General features: G+C 44.5%; 2 protein-coding genes across 2 annotated transcripts; both read left to right on the top strand.

Moving 5' to 3' along the window:
- The first annotated feature begins 1,388 nt into the window (after window positions 1–1,388).
- LOC129456917 (gastrula zinc finger protein XlCGF57.1-like) lies at window positions 1,389–11,464 on the top strand. Its single transcript, XM_055227956.1, has 3 exons — window positions 1,389–1,687; window positions 3,640–4,119; window positions 9,645–11,464. The coding sequence occupies exons 1-3, from the start codon at window positions 1,463–1,465 to the stop codon at window positions 10,776–10,778; spliced, it is 1,839 nt and encodes a 612-aa protein (XP_055083931.1). The 5' UTR covers window positions 1,389–1,462; the 3' UTR covers window positions 10,779–11,464.
- On the top strand, window positions 5,031–6,448 carry LOC129456945 (putative nuclease HARBI1). The gene is made up of 3 exons (XM_055228027.1): window positions 5,031–5,832; window positions 5,901–6,104; window positions 6,249–6,448. Exons 1-2 carry the CDS (start codon window positions 5,113–5,115, stop codon window positions 6,102–6,104), a joined length of 924 nt encoding a protein of 307 aa, XP_055084002.1. The 5' UTR covers window positions 5,031–5,112; the 3' UTR covers window positions 6,249–6,448.
- Window positions 11,465–17,584: the final 6,120 nt, after the last annotated feature.

Here is a 17,584-nt window from a genome sequence, read left to right as displayed (position 1 = left end):
CTGTCGTCACAGCCACGCACTTTATCACAAATGGATTTCTGCAATGGAACAGAAAGGACTATTGGCTAATCAAGCCTTACATTAAAGAGGGGCTGTTACTCTTCTATGGGGTATTAACTGTAACACATGACATATTTACATCACCATGTTAGCTTTATTGATTTGAAATGTTATATTTGCTGTTCACTAGATTACTCAAACATACATGGATGACAAATAAAACTTGTTCAGACATATTTTTGATGAGGTCATCCTGGTAATCGTGGTTGCGGTTGGGGTGACAGGATTTGGTTCCAGGTCCATTTGTTTTTGTAAAGTTTTGTCAGAGCGTGTGGTTCTGGCTGGACAGAGATACAGTGGAAAGTCAAGGGTAATAAATGCAGTGCACACGGCTGCAGACACACAAGGTGCGTCCCAGCGCTGGAGAAGAGAAAGGTCATGTCGGTTTGTCACATTCAAATCTAGCTCTGAGTCGAGTTCACTCAGCCTCGAGTTTGGATGTGGAGGACCACAGCCCACCGCACTGACATGGTCATTTCAGTGCTCCCTCCCATCACGTTTTTATCATCACGTCATTTCAACATAGTAACGTGTGATTTCATAATATCACTGTTCTGTCCTCACTATGGCGTCACTACCAGGGCTGGACAGATAGGGAACAAAAAAGAGAGTCCACACCACCATAAACAGAAGACTTGTCTTTACTCATGTTTTTCTCCACACTTGTGTCTTTGTAAAATTGTAAAACGGAACAAACAAAACACACAGAAATGTGCATTAACAAACTGTACAGGAGATGTACATGTAAATACAGATAAATACAACAGTTATACATAAACTTGTACCTTATTACATAGATATTCATGAATTATTACTATGGCCTTATTAAATGTACTTCTGAACATGTTTTACAACAAAAAATATTTTGTACCAACAAATAAAAGTCTGCACAGATTACCTACTAGCTACTGCTAGCTCATTTTATAGGAGTTGACGTTTTTTTTTTAGTTTTTTTTTTAGGGAAATTAAAAAAAACAAAAACAAAAAAAACTTTACAACATAAAACAAAGTTGAACTTTCAAGGCTGAAAACGGGGATGCATTTTGTCTGTCACTGCAGCAGAAAACAAAACCAAAAGCGTCCACTAGAGGGCAGTAATCGACTTTAACATAAACAAAGATTTTCAGAGTGAACATTAAATGTGTTACAGTAAAATCATGTTAAAACGAGATACTAAGAATTTTATTTTAGTACAGATCTGACAGTTCTACACCGCCGTACGTAACGAATACACCTAGTCACGTGTGTGCACGAGCTCAGTGAGTATTTTAAGAGTGTAACCGCCTGACCAGTGGGGGCAGCAGTGCACTAACCGTGTCTACTCTGCTGCACAAAAAGCAGGAAGCAGACAGAGCCCCGTGTGCGGTTAGCTCGGAGCTAAAGCTAAAAACACTTTGTTAAAATGTCCAAAGGCCAAACGCTGAGAGCTTTGGTGAATGAGCGGCTGACTGCGGCTGCTGAAGAGATCTTTGCGCTGTTTGAAAGAACGATAGCGGAGTATGAGGAGGAACTGTGTCGCTCCAAAGAGGAGAACCAGAGGAACCAGGACACTCCACAGACTCCACGGATTAAAGAGGAGCCAGAGGAGCAGAGCGTCAAACAGGAGGAAGACACGCTCCCAGCACAGGTGAGCTTTATCCACAGTGTTGGAAGTCACTAAATACACGGACTGAAAATACGTAGGTCTTTTCAGAATACTCATTTTGAGTAACTGTCCGGGAGGAGCTGGTGTCCATTTATTTTCTGTCTATAATTTGAATAATAAAGAAAGCTCATGGAACTTCCAAATCTGTACTAGCATTAGCGAAAAGCAAAGGTATTCTAAATGTACAATATTGTTAAAAAAACAAAAAACAAAACAAAACAAAAAACAAAACATGAGCTGCATTAAATCAATGAGAGAATGCAGCATTTTAGGAGTTAATTTCTATGAGTCATAAAAGTTTGATGAGATTTGAGCTGTAGAGAGTTGGATTATGAATAACAGAAAATAATCAAAATTTTCCAACTAGTCCAAAGAAAAAGGTCCCATGTGGTGGGATTTGCCCGGAACACCTCCCTAGGAGGCGTCCAGGGGGCATCCGGAGCAGATGCCCGAGCCCCCTCAGCTGCTTATCTCAACGTGGAGGAGCAGCGACTCTACTCCTCCCTTCTCCTCCTGATCGAGCTTCTCATCCTATCTGTAGCTGATGGTAATATGTCAGTATATTTGAAAACCAGGGTAGCTACACGATGTCTAAGGGGGCGCCCACCCACCCTGCAGAGGAAACTCATCTTGGCCGCTTGTATCTACGATCTTTTCCTTTTGATCAAAACTACATTATTACCGAATATAGTAAAGTCAAACCTCTCATTGGATAGAAAGTTGTTGGACTGAAGACGTTTGGCCCCTAATTGGTGCTCTCACAGCTATTGGCATACTGGCTACTAACATACTGGCCAGCCCTGTTTTCTTTGTTTAGATTTAGGTCTGAGGATGGAGTTATAAATAGGGGATAGATGATGTCTAATGGTGCGTTAACACCGGGGCTTCAAGAATGCATTGGATGCCTCTAGGTGGATACTTTTGCATTTGAGGACAAACACCTCTGACGCACGTCATGGACTCTTTGGACACGCGTCAAGATGACGTCCTTTGCAGCCTGCGAGTGCCTTTGGATGTTTTGTTTTCTCTGTGTCTTTGTGAACGCTGCAGACCAGGTTGAAAGTGACTTTAGTCTATTTATTACATAAAACCCATCAACGGAGGCGATCAGCTCTGTGGGGGCATCTAGGTCTGTGACTAGCCTTTAAGCTACCCAGCGCGCCCGGCATAATTAAGTTTCCGTTAGTCTTTTTACTTTTTTTGGATAATGACGTCGCTTTGTAACTGAAGTAGTCTCTGATTGGTTGACGCTGCACGTCGAACGCCAAAAACTTCAGTTTTTTCAACTTTTGGATGCACAAACAAAGCGTCCGACACCTGGCTCAATGCCAGATTCCGCAGGACGGCCAAGACGCACGTTCACCATAGACTTTGCATGTGAACTCGACGCCTCGATGTGCATGCACCATAAGACTCCATTCCTGTTCAAAAATGGATTGTCTTTCTTTTGGCCTCCAACTAAGAGTTAATTAAAAACAGTTGCAGGTGTGTGTATAAAAGTTCATTATCAGATTATTAAATTGCGATTGTGTCACCAGCGTTGCTTTTCCTTTGAGTGTGTTCCATTTTTGTGAAGAAAAACGACTAAAAGCCTCTTTTGTGTCTCAGTTTTGGTGCAGCTAGTTCTTAGCCATATGCTGTCTTGTCCACACAAACAGCTTATTTCTTTGGAAATATTGTTTCTTTGGTTATAATAGTCCACAGTATTTTCATGGAAACATGCAGGTGATGTGCCGCCTCCAGAAAGAACATCTGGAGGCTATGCATTTGTTCTCATCTTGAGATTGGTAAATGTATAATGATATTTGTAACATGCCTCAACCAAGGTGACAGAAACATTGAGCATATTTCTGATTGAAATCAAGAAATATTCTGTTTACTGTTTTCAGTCAAAAAATGTATATTAATATTTGTGTGTTTGTTCCCCACCCCAGCTCCCAGTGGGCATCCCAGAGTTCAGTGCTGTCTGTGTGAAGACAGAAGAGTCCTCACTGCTTCATCATAAACAAACTGAGCACAGAGAGGAAACACAGGGAGAGGACATCAGCACAGAGCCACATTTACACTCAGAGACTGAGGGACACATGGAGCACTCCTCTGACACTGACAATGATGAAGACTGGAGAGCTCCAATCAGCTGTTCAGCCGCACAGATGGAGACAGAGGCTGATGGAGACCACTGCAACCAAGTTCAGAAAGGCCAAACGCTGAGAGCTTTGGTGAATGAGCGGCTGACTGTGGCTGCTGAAGAGATCTTTGCTCTGTTTGAAAGAACGACAGCAGAGTATGAGGAGGAACTGTGTCGCTCCAAAGAGGAGAACCAGAGGAACCAGGACACTCCACAGACTCCACGGATTAAAGAGGAGGCAGAGGAGCAGAGCGTCAAACAGGAGGAAGACACGCTCCCAGCACAGGTGAGCTTTATCCACATGATTGTTTAGGATGAAGTTAAGTGAAACAGACCACATAAGGTGAGGCGCTCTGAGGTTTTCTCCCTCAGAGCGCTCATTCTGAGCCCTGGTTCCACCTCCTGCTTCAGCTGCACAGACAGAGCAGAGCAGACTGTGTGTCTGATGCTGTGTCTCAATTCGACGGTTGCACACTTCGAAGTACCTTTCTAAGTATCCGATCAACAAAGGGTGCTCCTCCGTGTAGCCTCCATCGACCGCAAAGGCTGTGTCGAAATGGGACAGGCCTACACCACGGTGCGTACCTCAACCGCTGCCTGTGCGCTTACGCTACGTCGCTTACATTATGTCGCCTAGCAACCATGACGGCTGCTGACTCATGACCGAAGGTGTAAAATGGACACCGAAATAATTAGTTATTATTTCATTGAAGAAGAGTCAAGGCGCCGTCACCGCAAGCGTTTATTTCTGTTTAGACTGAATGAAGTAAGAAATTAAACTTTGCCTCTGATTATCAGTAGGCAAATATAACGGTGATTTGTTCCCAACTGTAGCTAGTATTGCATAACTTTAAGAAAATATACCAGAAGAATAAAATATAAACCAGAGAATACTGATTAGTTGTACATCAAGTGGGATATTGCAGTTTAATGATTTAGTATTTGGGCAGGTTTAATTTGATCTGTGGCTACACTACTTTAATACCAGTAGAGGGTGCTGTTTACTTTCAGTGCTGTGCTAGTTCATTTCATCTTATTATTCTTATTATTGCAATAATTTCTAATGATAATAAAGTATTATTATTATTATTATTATTATTGTTGTTGTCTGGGAATAACTGCACATCCCTTTATTCAATGTCACTTTTTTGTTTCCCCAAACCAGCCCAGAAGAATGTTCTGCAAAATAAACCTGAGTGTGGCAGTGCTGCACAGGTATTTTAATCAGCAAGACACATGGCCTGATTTTCGACTGAGCAGGGAATCCTTGGCGGTGCTAATGAGCCTTCTCGAACAGGACGGACGACACAGATGCGCTCCTGAGCTCGAGGTCCTGGTCTTCCTCTTCTGGCTAGCAAGTGGGACGTCATACCGGATCGTCTCCACTGTGTTTGGGATACCCCGCTCCACTGTCCACCGCATTGTCCACAGTGTCACTGAGGAGGTGGTGGCCCTGCGTCACAAAGTCATCCACCTCCCTAACAGTGATGAAGACGTTGAGGCAGTGACCCGTGGGTTTGCAGGGCTGGCGAGGCACAGAGCCTTTAGACGAGCAGCTGGGGCAATAGATGGCTGCCATGTGAGAATCAGGCCACCCAGCGACCCTGATGGTCATTGTTACAGAAACAGGAAACTGTTTCCTAGCATCATCCTACAGGCTGTCTGTGACCATCAAGGTCACTTCATAGACACCTACGTGGGGTGGCCTGGTTCTGTCCATGATGCAAGGGTCCTGCGAAACAGTCCTCTGTACCAGAGAGGACTGTATCCTCCTCCAGGGCACTTCATCCTCGCAGATAGAGGCTACCCCTGTCTCCAACATCCACTCCCCCTCATCACTCCCTACAAGCGGCAAGTGCGAGGTGTAGGAGCCCAGCGCTTTAATTACCATCATTCCAGAGCACGCTCGATTATTGAGCGTGCCTTTGGCATGATGAAAACGAGGTTCAGGGCCATCTTTTTTCATACGCTGGAGGTCCAACACACTTTTGCACCACATGTAAGTGAAATCTTAAATAGCATCACATATGTGATTGTGAAAGACTAAATCATATTTTCTTGTTGTAGGTCATCACTGCCTGTGCCGTCCTCCACAACATCTGTCTTGGGGCAGGAGACATCGTGGCCCTGGAGGACGAGCCAGAGGAAAATGTGGTGGAGGACGAGGGGGAGAATGAGGTCGAGGCCATCGCTGGAGCACAGTGGCGGGACCAGCTGTCTGCTGAGGTGTCTGCCCTGGAGGAGGTTCCCATGGACCATGATTATATCTAGGTAGTTACATAATATCAACAATTTCAAATTATTTTTGAAAGTGTTTCAGGATGATTACCTGTTAATATTGTAAACACTGGTAAATGTGTGATGTGATGTAGCATGAGCAGGAGTACGATCACTATTTTTCTGATTTTTCTAAAGTGCCAGTCATCTATTGCCCCAGCCAGCCTTGCAAATCCAACCCATGAACGATGCAGTGGACAGTGGAACAGCACCCGGTATGAGAGCTCCTCTTAGCAGCCAGAAGATGAAGACCTTGATCTTAACACTGTGAAGTCGGTCCAGGCAGAGAAGGTTCTTTAGCAATGCCAAGACCCCTGGAAGTGTTTCTTGATGATTAAAACATGGCAGTGGCACACTCAGGTTTATTGATTTGTTATTTTAGTGTTTTATGTTAATATATTGTACATTGTACTTTGTTTTCCTTTGTTAAAGAAATATCATGATAATACATGTAAATACTTGAAAATAAACACTCAAATGCTTCAAAATCAAAGTGTTTTTGTCATTTTTGTCAGCCTCTTTCTCCTCTGCCCCCCTCTCATCTGCCTTCCTCTCATGTCGCTCCCTCTGTCTCCTCAAGTCCTCCCTTTACAGGTTTATAATGTCACTCTCCCGCCTTTTTTTTTTTTTTTACTGCTACTGCCTGGCAGTACTTGGCCCTGGTGTGTCCTCAGGGTTAGAGGCGATGAGGGCAGGGGGATTGATGAAGGGCCTCTGCCCCCAACACCTCATCCATGGAGACAAACCAGGGCCAAGTTTGAGCAGTGACCTTCTTCGCCGCACCTTCTCCAGTATTTGGACACTTGGTCCTCCTTTGACAGAATAAATGTTAATACAAGACATGTGAAAACAAGACAAACAATGGTTTATTTGGACAAATACAAACTAATATACATTCAGATCATGTACATGCTTAATATTTCTTTTGTAAATTGTCCCACTTTCTTTTGGCCTGAGGGGCGTGACCTTTCCCTCCAGGCCCAGCTTCTGCAGTATTGTCCTGAATCATACTGAAAAACATTCACAATTTACCCAATTATAAATACAGCAGCTTATACACTGCCTGGCCAAAAAAAGGTCACACACTGTAATATTTGGTTGGACCGTCTTTAGCTTTGATTATGGCCATCCATTTTCTTCCTCTTATCCGGGGCCGGGTCGCGGGGGCTACAGTCTAAGCAAGGACTCCCAGACTTCCCTCACCTCAGACATGTCCTCCAGCTCCTTCAGTGGGACCCCAAGACGTTCCCAGGCCAGCCCGGAGACATTGTCCCTGCAATGTGTCCTGAGTCTTCCCCGGGGTCTCCTCCCGGTGGGACATGCCCAGAACACCTCCCTAGGGAGGCATCCTGAGCAGATGCCCGAGCCACATGTAGGAGCAGCAGCTCTACTCCGAGTTCCTCCTGTGTGACCGAGCTCCTCACCCTATCTCTGAGGGAGCGTCCAGCCACCCTGCAGAGGAAGCCCATTTCAGGCCCTTGTATCCATGATATTGTCCTTTCAGTCATTACCCAGAGCTCATGACCATAGGTGAGGGTAGGAACGTAGATTGACCGGTAAATCGAGAGCTTCGCCATTTGACTCTGCTCCTCCTTTACTACAACAGACGCTGCACCGATCCGTCTGTCAGTCTCACACTCCATCCTCTCATGAACCCTCGAGGAGACAATAGAGAGTATAGAGCTGGTCCAGTGTCCCACGACCAGGACGAAAACCGCACTGCTCATCCTGAATCCAAGGTTTGACAGCTGGATTCTCCTCTCCAGTACCCTGGAGTAGACCTTACCGGGAAGGCTGAGAAGTGTGAGTCCCCTGTAATTGGAACACACCCTCCGGTCCCCCTTCTTATACAGAGGGACCACCACCCTGGTCTGCCAGTCCAATGACACTGTCCCCGACCGCCACGTGATGGTGCAGATATGTGTCGTAGCACTGTTGTAAGAGACATAAACCAGTACTTGCATTTAAAGGTGTATTGCATAAGTGAAGCATGGTGCATGATGGGATATATCAGTGTGCTCGAATGCACACTTCATTCATAGCTGACCTCCATGGAAACGCTGGAAATGCAGGGCACATTTGTCGGCTGCATTTATGCGGTGCATGAAATGGGACAGGCCTTGTTGCGCGGGAAGTTACATAAGTGCCCTTCAAATGCAGTTGAGGAAGTGTGCAGCCATTGAATTGAGACACAGCCTGGGTCTTTTACTAGTCTCGATGCTAGCTAGTGTGACCATCATAATAAAATTGCCGTTAGTTTGTAGCTGATGTCTTTCTCCTTTTTCGGGATAATGACATTGCTACATCACTGGAGCGAACTCCCCCTCCCACTTCCTCTAAATTATATCCTGTCCTCTGTCACTTGTCCCCTTCATTACTAATATTATTCACTCCTCCCTGACCTCTGGAACTGTCCCATCATCACTCCAAACCTAATCCGTCACTATTCTGGAAAAAAAAAAACAACTCAAAAAACGTCCTGGACCCTAACTATTTCAGCAACCATCATCCCATTTATAAATTACCCTTCATCTCTAAAATTCTGTCTAAAACCGTTGCCTCTCAACTCTGCACCCATCTCATCAGCAACAATATCAATGAATAATTTCAGTTTTTTACCCTCTCCATAGCACTGAAACTGCACTTTTGAAACTCACTATTGACCTCCTCATAGCTTCTGACTCTGGCCTTCTCTCCATTTTCATCTTCTTCCATTTAACAGCAGCCTTTGGCACCATCTCACACACCACTCTCATTCACAGACTCCAGTCTATCAGTATCTCTCACACTCCTCTCTCCTGCTTCTCTTCATATCTCTCTGATCACAGTCAGTTCATTCAAATTAAACCTCACAGTCCTCACTCCTTTTCTGTCTCCACTAGTGTGCCCCAGGGATCCTTCCTCTGGCTCCTTTTCTTCAGTCTACATTCTGCCATTTGAATGTTGAGCTTATAGAAAATTAAACCACTTTCGTTGTTACGCAGATGACACCCAGCTCTACCTCTTCACTAAACCATCACTTCCACCTCCCTCACCCTCTGTCCACTTGAAAACAACTCCTGGTTCTCCTCCAATTTCCTCAAACTGACCAGCTCCAAACTGGAGGTCCTGCTTGTAGGCACTTCCTCTCTGATAAATCCAACAGTTTGTCCATTTATATCAGTGACTCCTGTCCTTCCTTCCCCTCAGGTCAAGAGTCTGGGTGTCATTGTCCAAACTCTCTCCTCCTGTCTCTGCAGCTCTCTGTCCTCTCTCCTCTCTTCTCTCTCTCTGCTCCGCCTCTTCTGCTCTGTTCCCTCTGCTCGTCACCGCAATATCGACTCTTCGTCTCTTCAAATTACGACTCAAAACTTGTTCAATCAGCATCAACTATTCACACGTCCTCCAGTTTTGTATTGTTTTTTTCTGTTATTAATATGTTTTGTACAGTGTCCATGGGTTTTGAAAGGCACTTATGAATAAAATGTATTACTATTTTATTTTTTTTCTGGAAAATCAAAATAAGAATATTAATATTTGTGTTTTTGTTCCCAGCTCCTAATGGAGAGTGTGAAGACAGAAGAGTCCTCAGTGCTTCAACACACAGAGCACTCCTCTGACACTGACAATGATGAAGACTGGAGAGCTCCAATCAGCTGTCCAGTTGCACACATGGTTTTAGCCCAAGGACCTGATAAGAAGAAACACCAGTGTTATGTGTGTAAGAAGAGGTTTGGGACTAAGCAAATTTTACGAGGACACATTAGAATTCACAGAGGAGAGGGACCATTCAGCTGTTTAATTTCTAAGAAAATATTTTCTGCAGAGGCCAGTCTAGAACGACCTTACAGCTGTTTAACCTGTAAGAAAACATTTACCCAAAAATCCAGTCTAAATTACCATGAAAAGACACACACAGGAGATAAACCATTCAGCTGTTCAACATGTGAAAAAACATTTACCAAAAGGTGCAGTCTGGTTGCACATATGAGAATACACACAGGTGAGAGACCATTCAGTTGTTCAATATGTGAGAAGACATTTTGTGATAAGCGTGCTCTTGTTCGACATCTGAGAACACACACAGGAGAGAAACCTTACAGCTGTTCAACATGTCAGAAAACATTTGCCATAAAGGGTAATCTAGATAAACATGAAAAAGTACACACAGGAGAGAAACCTTACAGCTGTTTAACCTGTGGTAAAACATTTACCCAAAAAGCCAATCTAGATTCCCATGTGAAGATACACACAGGCGAGAAACCATTCAGCTGTTCAACATGTGAAAAAACATTTACTACAAAGCGCCATCTAGATGCACATATGAGTGTACACACAGGAGAGAGACCATTCAGCTGTTCAACATGTGAGAAGACATTTTCTGAAAAGTATTCTCTTGTTCGACATCTGAGAATGCACACAGGAGAAAGACCTTACAGCTGTTCAACCTGTGAGAAGACATTTGCCATAAAGGGTAATCTAGATAAACATAAGAAAATACACACAGGAGAGAAACCTTACAGCTGTTCAACCTGTGAGAGGACTTTTGCCATAAAGGGTACACTAGAGCAACATGAGAAAACACACACTGGTGAGAGACCTTACAGTTGTTCCATTTGTAAGAAAGGGTTTAAACTTAGACAGTATTTGAAGAAACACATGAAAACTCACACAACAGAAAGTGACTGAAGGCTTATTGGTTGTGTTCATGACATCTTTGTAATTCTTCAGTTGTCCAGGTCTGATCCATAGCAGAAGATGAAGTTTAAATCTGTCAAATGGACAAATTGTTGTTTCCTCAGAAAGACAATCCTTAAACAGGAATGGGGGCTTTAGACATCATCTATCCCCCCATCTATTACTCCATCCTCAGACCCAAGCAGAGAAGAATAGCAGGGTTGAATAGAGAGTTTCAGCTGAAACTGGAGACAATAGCTGTTTACAGTGTCAGTGTAGTTAGCCCCTCCCTTCAGACAGACTTAAGGCAATGTCCACCAGCAATCTGAACAGAACTGAAGAATAGGCTTGGATGAGCAGCCAAACATCTTCACTCCAACAACAATTTGTTCAGTTGACAGATTTATGTTGAAATGTGAATGATGTTTAAACAAGGCTAAAACAATAGCTGTATAACTCCTAAATTTGGTAAATCAGTGGAGCACTTCCTGTATTACCACTAAGTGACATCACAAGGTGGAGTGTTTTCTGTTTGAGAGAAGAACTCCACCTAAGCCTGCAGAGTTTGTGTGTTAAATATGTGTGAATGAAACAAAAACAACTTCATGTCTGTTTGTGATGAGGAAACTGCATTAGAACAGATCAGAAAATAGCCTAATATGAGCCCTTTAAAATAACTGTGATTTCAATAAAGGCCTAAAAAGCAGTAGCCTGCAGCTGTCGTCACAGCCACGCACTTTATCACAAATGGATTTCTACAATGGAACAGAAAGGACTATTGGCTAATCAAGCCTTACATTCAGAGGCATTCATGATGAGCAAAGATCAAGGCTAGATACATCGCCCAGACTGGCGTTACGGGGGCACCATCCTGAAGCCAGGCCTGGAGTGGGTGCTCGCCAATGAGTGCCTGGTGCCTTTCTCCACGGGGCACAGTCGGGCTCAGCCCAAAGGAGCGGTGTGGGGTTGTCCTCTGTGGACCCACCGCTTGTGAGAGGATCCATGAAAGGCTGGTGCATGGAGATCTGGGCAGCGGTCGAACGCGGGGACGTCAACAACTGGATCTCCGGGCATGGAGACTATCTCTGGGAACATGGAATGTCACCTCACTGGGGGGGAGGAGCCTGAGCTTGTGTGGGAGGTTGAGCGTTACAACATTACCGGCTAAATATAGTGTGCCTCACCTCCACACACAGCTTGGTCTCTGGAGCCCAACTCCTCCAGAGGGGCTGGACTCTGCATTGTGTTGGAGGTCACAGGTCTCTCACTGTTTGTCGGCCTACGGGCCGAACAGCAGTGCAGAGTACCCGGCCTTCTTGGAGTCCCTGGGAGGGGTACTAGACAGTACACCGACTAGTGACTCTGTTGTCTGCTGGAGGACTTCAATGCCTACGTGGGTAATGACAGTGACACCTGGACAGGGGGAAGAACAGCCTCCCTGATCTAAACCAGAGTGCTGTTTTGTTATTGGACTTCTGTGCTAGTCACAGGAGAATTCAACTGATAATTGAACCTCGGATTCCCGGTCGTGGAACGCTGGACCAGCTCCATATTCTCCATTAAGTGCTTGAGGGCTCATGGGAGTTTGCCCAGCCAGTCCACATGTGCCTTCGTATCATTCGACCATGTCCCCTGTGATGTTCTTCAGGTGCTGTTCCATGAGTACAAGGTCCAGGACCCTTTGCTAAGGGCTGTCCGGTCCTTGTATGACCGGAGCAGGAGCTGTGTTTGCATTGCCGGCAGTAAGTCAGACCTATTTCCAGTGCATGTTGGACTCCGCCAGGGCTGCCCTTTGTCACGGGTTCTGTTCATTGTTTTTATGGACAGAATTTCTAGGCTCAGCCAGGGGCCGGAGGGGGTCCGGTTCAGGGGCCGGAGAGGTCTGGTTTGAGAAACACAGGACAATGTTGTCCTGATGGCTTTATCAAAGCAGGACCTGCAGCACTGGGGCAGTTTGCAGCCGAGTGTGAAGCGGCTGGGATGTAAATCAGCTCCTCCAAATCCAAGGCCATGATTCTCAACCGGAAAAAGGTGGTGCCTGAGCTGGAGGAAGTGTGTGTGAAGAGGGAAGTCTGGGCCTTCCTGCTGAAACTGCTGCCTCTGTGACCCGGCCCCAGATAAAGTGGAAGAAAATGGATGGATGTCTTTGCGTAAATGATGAGACCCAGACAAGACATTAACATGTGTGAAGGCTCTGTCCCATCCTCCAGGAAAGTCTTTGTTGTCTTACCTATCCTCAGGTCAAAGTTCATTGTCTCATCGGTGTGAAACAAAAGTCACTCTGCTTTGAAATGTTTGTAGCTTTGTCTTTCTGGTATAAATACTCAGAGCTCAGATGCTCGAGGGGAAACTGGTGACCAGGGGGAGAGATGCTCTAGGAGAGAGACTCAGAGAGACTTGGGACGGCGGAAGGCTACCAGTCTGGCCTGTCCATATCTCCTGTAACAAAGAATAAACCTTTTTTGTATTTCAAAACTCAACAGGCTTTGCAAATGGATTGCTTTTCATCTAGAATTATGTATTTTCTATAACAATAATAGTGTCAGAAGAGTGGGATCCAGGAGTGGACATCCAGAACACATTTTGTCTTTTGTTTTCTTTCCTCATACATGGACCTTTCAAAGAAGATCATGGATGGACATTGGTTTCTGTCCTGGATCACCACCGCTGGATTCAAACAAATCTTCATCTATAAAGACTAGTAAATGGACAATGCATTTTGGAAAATGTAAAATGCTTAATTAGAACGGTCTTAGTTCTGATCCTTTACCATTTTTCATTCATCTCACAAAATCTAAATTCCCATGTTTCAATGACTAGATTGGCCTTTTTCAGTCTTTTTGGCCACAAAATGTCATGTGTGTGCCACCATGCTGCTATAACACCAAGATGCAGATACAGTTCCAACACTCCTGATTCCTCCTTTTAAGACAAGTGCAAAAGCAAAAATGAAGAGCAAAACTTCAAGACGATCTGGACAGAAGGGGATTCCAACTGAGGAGCCAAGTCAACTTGTAACATCAGAAGAAGAGTGAAGCTGCTGAACGCCACTATGGTTCTACACAACACTCTTCCCCATCCCAGTGATGCCCCTGCTGTGCTGAATGTGCCCCAGTCACTAGCCCCGCCCCTGATCCTGGTCTAGTCCATGGGGCTGTGCTGACTGTAGCTCCACCTCTGACTGAGCTGTGAGACATTGTGTAAAGGTGAACTGGTTTTGCTGCACTTTGTTTTATATAATATCTAGTATTGGGACCTACTTGAATTTATTCTCCAGAGTGAGGTTTAGGAGTCATCACAGTTAACTACCAGTCATGTGAGAAGTTCCCGTCTAGTTGTAGCTAGTAAACAGTCAAACATGTGGAAGTCCCTACTATTCAGTCTCTAGGTAAGAATTCTATCAAAGGTTACTAACAAGTAAAAAGGCATTGTTTGGATAAGCTTCTGCAATGTCACAAGATTTATTTCCATCCAGTGTTGTATTAATTTCTCACCAAGATCTTGTATTGATGCTGGTCGAGTCTGACGTTGCACAAAGCTTCTCCAGCACATCCCAAAGATTCTCAATGGGGTTAAGGTCTGGACTCTGTGGTGGACAATCCATGTGTGAAAATGATGTCTCATGCTCCTGAACCACTCACAGTCACAATTTGAGCCTGATGAATCCTGACATTGTCATCTTGGAATCTGCCTGTGCCATCAGGGAAGAAAAAATCCACTGATGGAATAACCTGGTCATTCAGTATATTCAGGTGTCAGCTGACCTCATTCTTTGAGCACAGACTGTTGCTGAACCTAGACCTGACCAACTGCAGGAGGAGAGGAACTATTTGCTTAGTTAAATCCAGGTTTTGTGTAGCTTGATTTAAATCTTTACGGTTCATGCAGATATGTATTTTCTTTGGTGTGACTACAGTGACCACACTATTGACCTTCTCCATTGTCTGCCTTGCCATTCTTTTCACTAAGCTTATCTTAAAGCGAGTAGTCCCTCCAAGAATAGTTGAAACATCTTCTTCTATACTCACATGTCAGTGATTTCTTGCCCAACGCTGCCCCTTGTGACCAAAGAGGGGAACGGGTTTTGTCTTGCTTATTTTGAGCTTGTCCCCGAGTCCCAGTGCATCCAGAGTCTTGATTGACATTGTGTTGCTGTCTGTACCACTGTCCAGCTTGAATGTCACCATTTTTTTCTCTATATTGAATTTTTCTGTTCATATGTTTTGTGCTTGGCTTGTGTCAGTGGACTCCATTTCAGAAACATTTTTGTTATTCTGCACTTTAAGTGTCTCCAGGAACATTTGGGTTTCATTGTCAATCTGCTCAACAGAGTGAACTTTCTTTCCGTATTGTTTGCGCTGGTCCTGCGCTCTACACATCTTGGTGAAATGATTTTTGTGGCATACATTGTGTGTCTGACCATACACAGGGCAGTATTTTCCATGTTCATATCTGCATCTGTTACATTATGCCACATACTATTCTGTCACACACCAGTGAATCATGTAGGGCTCCAAATTCAGTCTTAAGCTTCATTCTTCAAATCAGTGTATGCAGAAAACAAAACCAAAAGCGTCCACTAGAGGGCAGTAATCAACTTTAACATAAACAAAGATTTTCAGAGTGAACATTAAATGTGTTACAGTAAAATCATGTTAAAACGAGATACTAAGAATTTTATTTTAGTACAGATCTGACAGTTCTACACCGCCGTACGTAACGAATACACCTAGTCACGTGTGTGCACGAGCTCAGTGAGTATTTTAAGAGTGTAACCGCCTGACCAGTGGGGGCAGCAGTGCACTAACCGTGTCTACTCTGCTGCACAAAAAGCAGGAAGCAGACAGAGCCCCGTGTGCGGTTAGCTCGGAGCTAAAGCTAAAAACACTTTGTTAAAATGTCCAAAGGCCAAACGCTGAGAGCTTTGGTGAATGAGCGGCTGACTGCGGCTGCTGAAGAGATCTTTGCGCTGTTTGAAAGAACGATAGCGGAGTATGAGGAGGAACTGTGTCGCTCCAAAGAGGAGAACCAGAGGAACCAGGACACTCCACAGACTCCACGGATTAAAGAGGAGCCAGAGGAGCAGAGCGTCAAACAGGAGGAAGACACGCTCCCAGCACAGGTGAGCTTTATCCACAGTGTTGGAAGTCACTAAATACACGGACTGAAAATACGTAGGTCTTTTCAGAATACTCATTTTGAGTAACTGTCCGGGAGGGGGGTAGGGGCCACGGCTCGTCACACTTTGGGAACGACTGGTGTCCATTTATTTTCTGTCTATAATTTGAATAATGTAAGCATGTTCCTTTTATCCGATCAGAAGAATCACTGGAGACCAGAGAGTAGAATCACTCGAGTTTTATTGTTCCCTATACATCCAATCTAATACAAGTCAGGCGTGATGCTGTCCCTAGTACCTGCATGGAGATCTCAGGGGCAGTCCCGTTTTGATCTGAGTGCCTGACCCTGAACGCCACATTTAAACTTAAATCATGAATATTCAGTAGCTGGGTGTGGACATCTTCTTCCTTCTGGCACTCCTTTACCCTCCAGGCGCCCCGCTGGCGCAGCGTTATCTGCAACAGCTTGACCTGAGAGGACATGCTACACAATCTATCTATTGTCACAGTACGTTCTTTTCTATGCGATAGGGCAAGAATGGAGCGTGTTTTATGCAGTGTTACGTGAAAGTCCTATACCTCCTTTTAGTCTAATCTTTAATATTATGAGCAATGACGTTTACATCCTTCAATAACAAATAGAGCTCATGGAACATAAAGGAAACTTGTGTTTGAGGGTTTTAAGGTCACAAATATCCACAAGTATCATAGCAACCAAAAAGCCAATGGAGAGCGAGGTTGGTGAAGGCACTCGGCCCTTCACGCCCGCACCGTTGGTTTGGCAGAGGGCGAGCTGTAGCAACGAGGCTGTTTGAAGTTGTTCATTTGTGGTGTAAGCGTCAAAGAGCAACATGAATCTGAAATGGAAAGTCCCAAGGCTTTATTTCATGGATCTAGCTTTCACAAGCGTCCAATTTGACCTATTTTCAGATCATGAGTTGTGTGTTTACAGTGTTTATAGTGTGTGTGTGTTTCTGTTATTCATTAACATTAATGCCATTAACTTTAGCATTAGTACATTGAAATACAGGTTTAATAATAAACCACATTGCTAAATGTGGATACTTTATATCAATGAACCTGTTCCTTGAAGATAGAGATGTACAGAAGATTGTGGTTCTGAGCTGCTCTCTTGACGGTGTTAGTACATCCTCTTATGGAGTAGCTGTTAAGTTTCTCCAGTGTAACGCTCACTGCACTCTTCACTGCACTGAATGGAGTAGACACATTACTTTGTTTATGGCTCTGGGTTTTGTTCTTTGGATGAAACAGTTCTGTGTTTGTAGGTTTGAAATAGACCGGAATTTCATGCTGTCTGAAAATTCTTTGAAACTTTTCAGACACACTACTTTTGTAAAGAATGATTACACCATTCTGTCTAGGCTCAGATTCTCTGTTTTGTTTTGTTTTTTCTTAAATCTCTTAGATTTATTGAAGGCCCATTTTACATACCCACGTTGCCCGGACTGGTGTTACCAGGGCCCCACCCTTGAGCCAGGCCTGGAGTGAGTGCTCTACGGCCAGACTCACCCCAAAGGAGTGGGTTGGGGCTGTCCTCCCATGGACCCACCACCTGCGGGAAGATCCGTGAGGTGCAGAAGGATCTAGGTGGCAGTCGACGGCATGGGCCTCAGCAACCAAAACTCCAGATATGGAGGCATGCTGTGGTTCATGCGGTCGCAAAGGCAAAAAGTTGGG

This window comes from Periophthalmus magnuspinnatus, chromosome 16, assembly GCF_009829125.3.
Source record: "Periophthalmus magnuspinnatus isolate fPerMag1 chromosome 16, fPerMag1.2.pri, whole genome shotgun sequence".
Classification (NCBI taxonomy): Eukaryota; Metazoa; Chordata; class Actinopteri; order Gobiiformes; family Gobiidae; genus Periophthalmus; species Periophthalmus magnuspinnatus.
The sequence above is the reverse complement of the archived record's forward strand: the minus strand, read 5'-3'. Positions and strand labels throughout refer to the sequence as shown.

Bases quoted from the DNA above. Each gene is read 5' to 3' on its own strand.
- LOC129456945 (XM_055228027.1), top strand. From the start codon at position 5,113: ATGAGCCTTCTCGAACAGGACGGACGACACAGATGCGCTCCTGAGCTC. The intron at 5,833-5,900 runs GTAAGTGAAATC...TTCTTGTTGTAG, and splicing joins AACACACTTTTGCACCACAT to GTCATCACTGCCTGTGCCGT.
- LOC129456917 (XM_055227956.1), top strand. From the start codon at position 1,463: ATGTCCAAAGGCCAAACGCTGAGAGCTTTGGTGAATGAGCGGCTGACT. The intron at 1,688-3,639 runs GTGAGCTTTATC...TCCCCACCCCAG, and splicing joins AAGACACGCTCCCAGCACAG to CTCCCAGTGGGCATCCCAGA. The intron at 4,120-9,644 runs GTGAGCTTTATC...TTTTGTTCCCAG, and splicing joins AAGACACGCTCCCAGCACAG to CTCCTAATGGAGAGTGTGAA.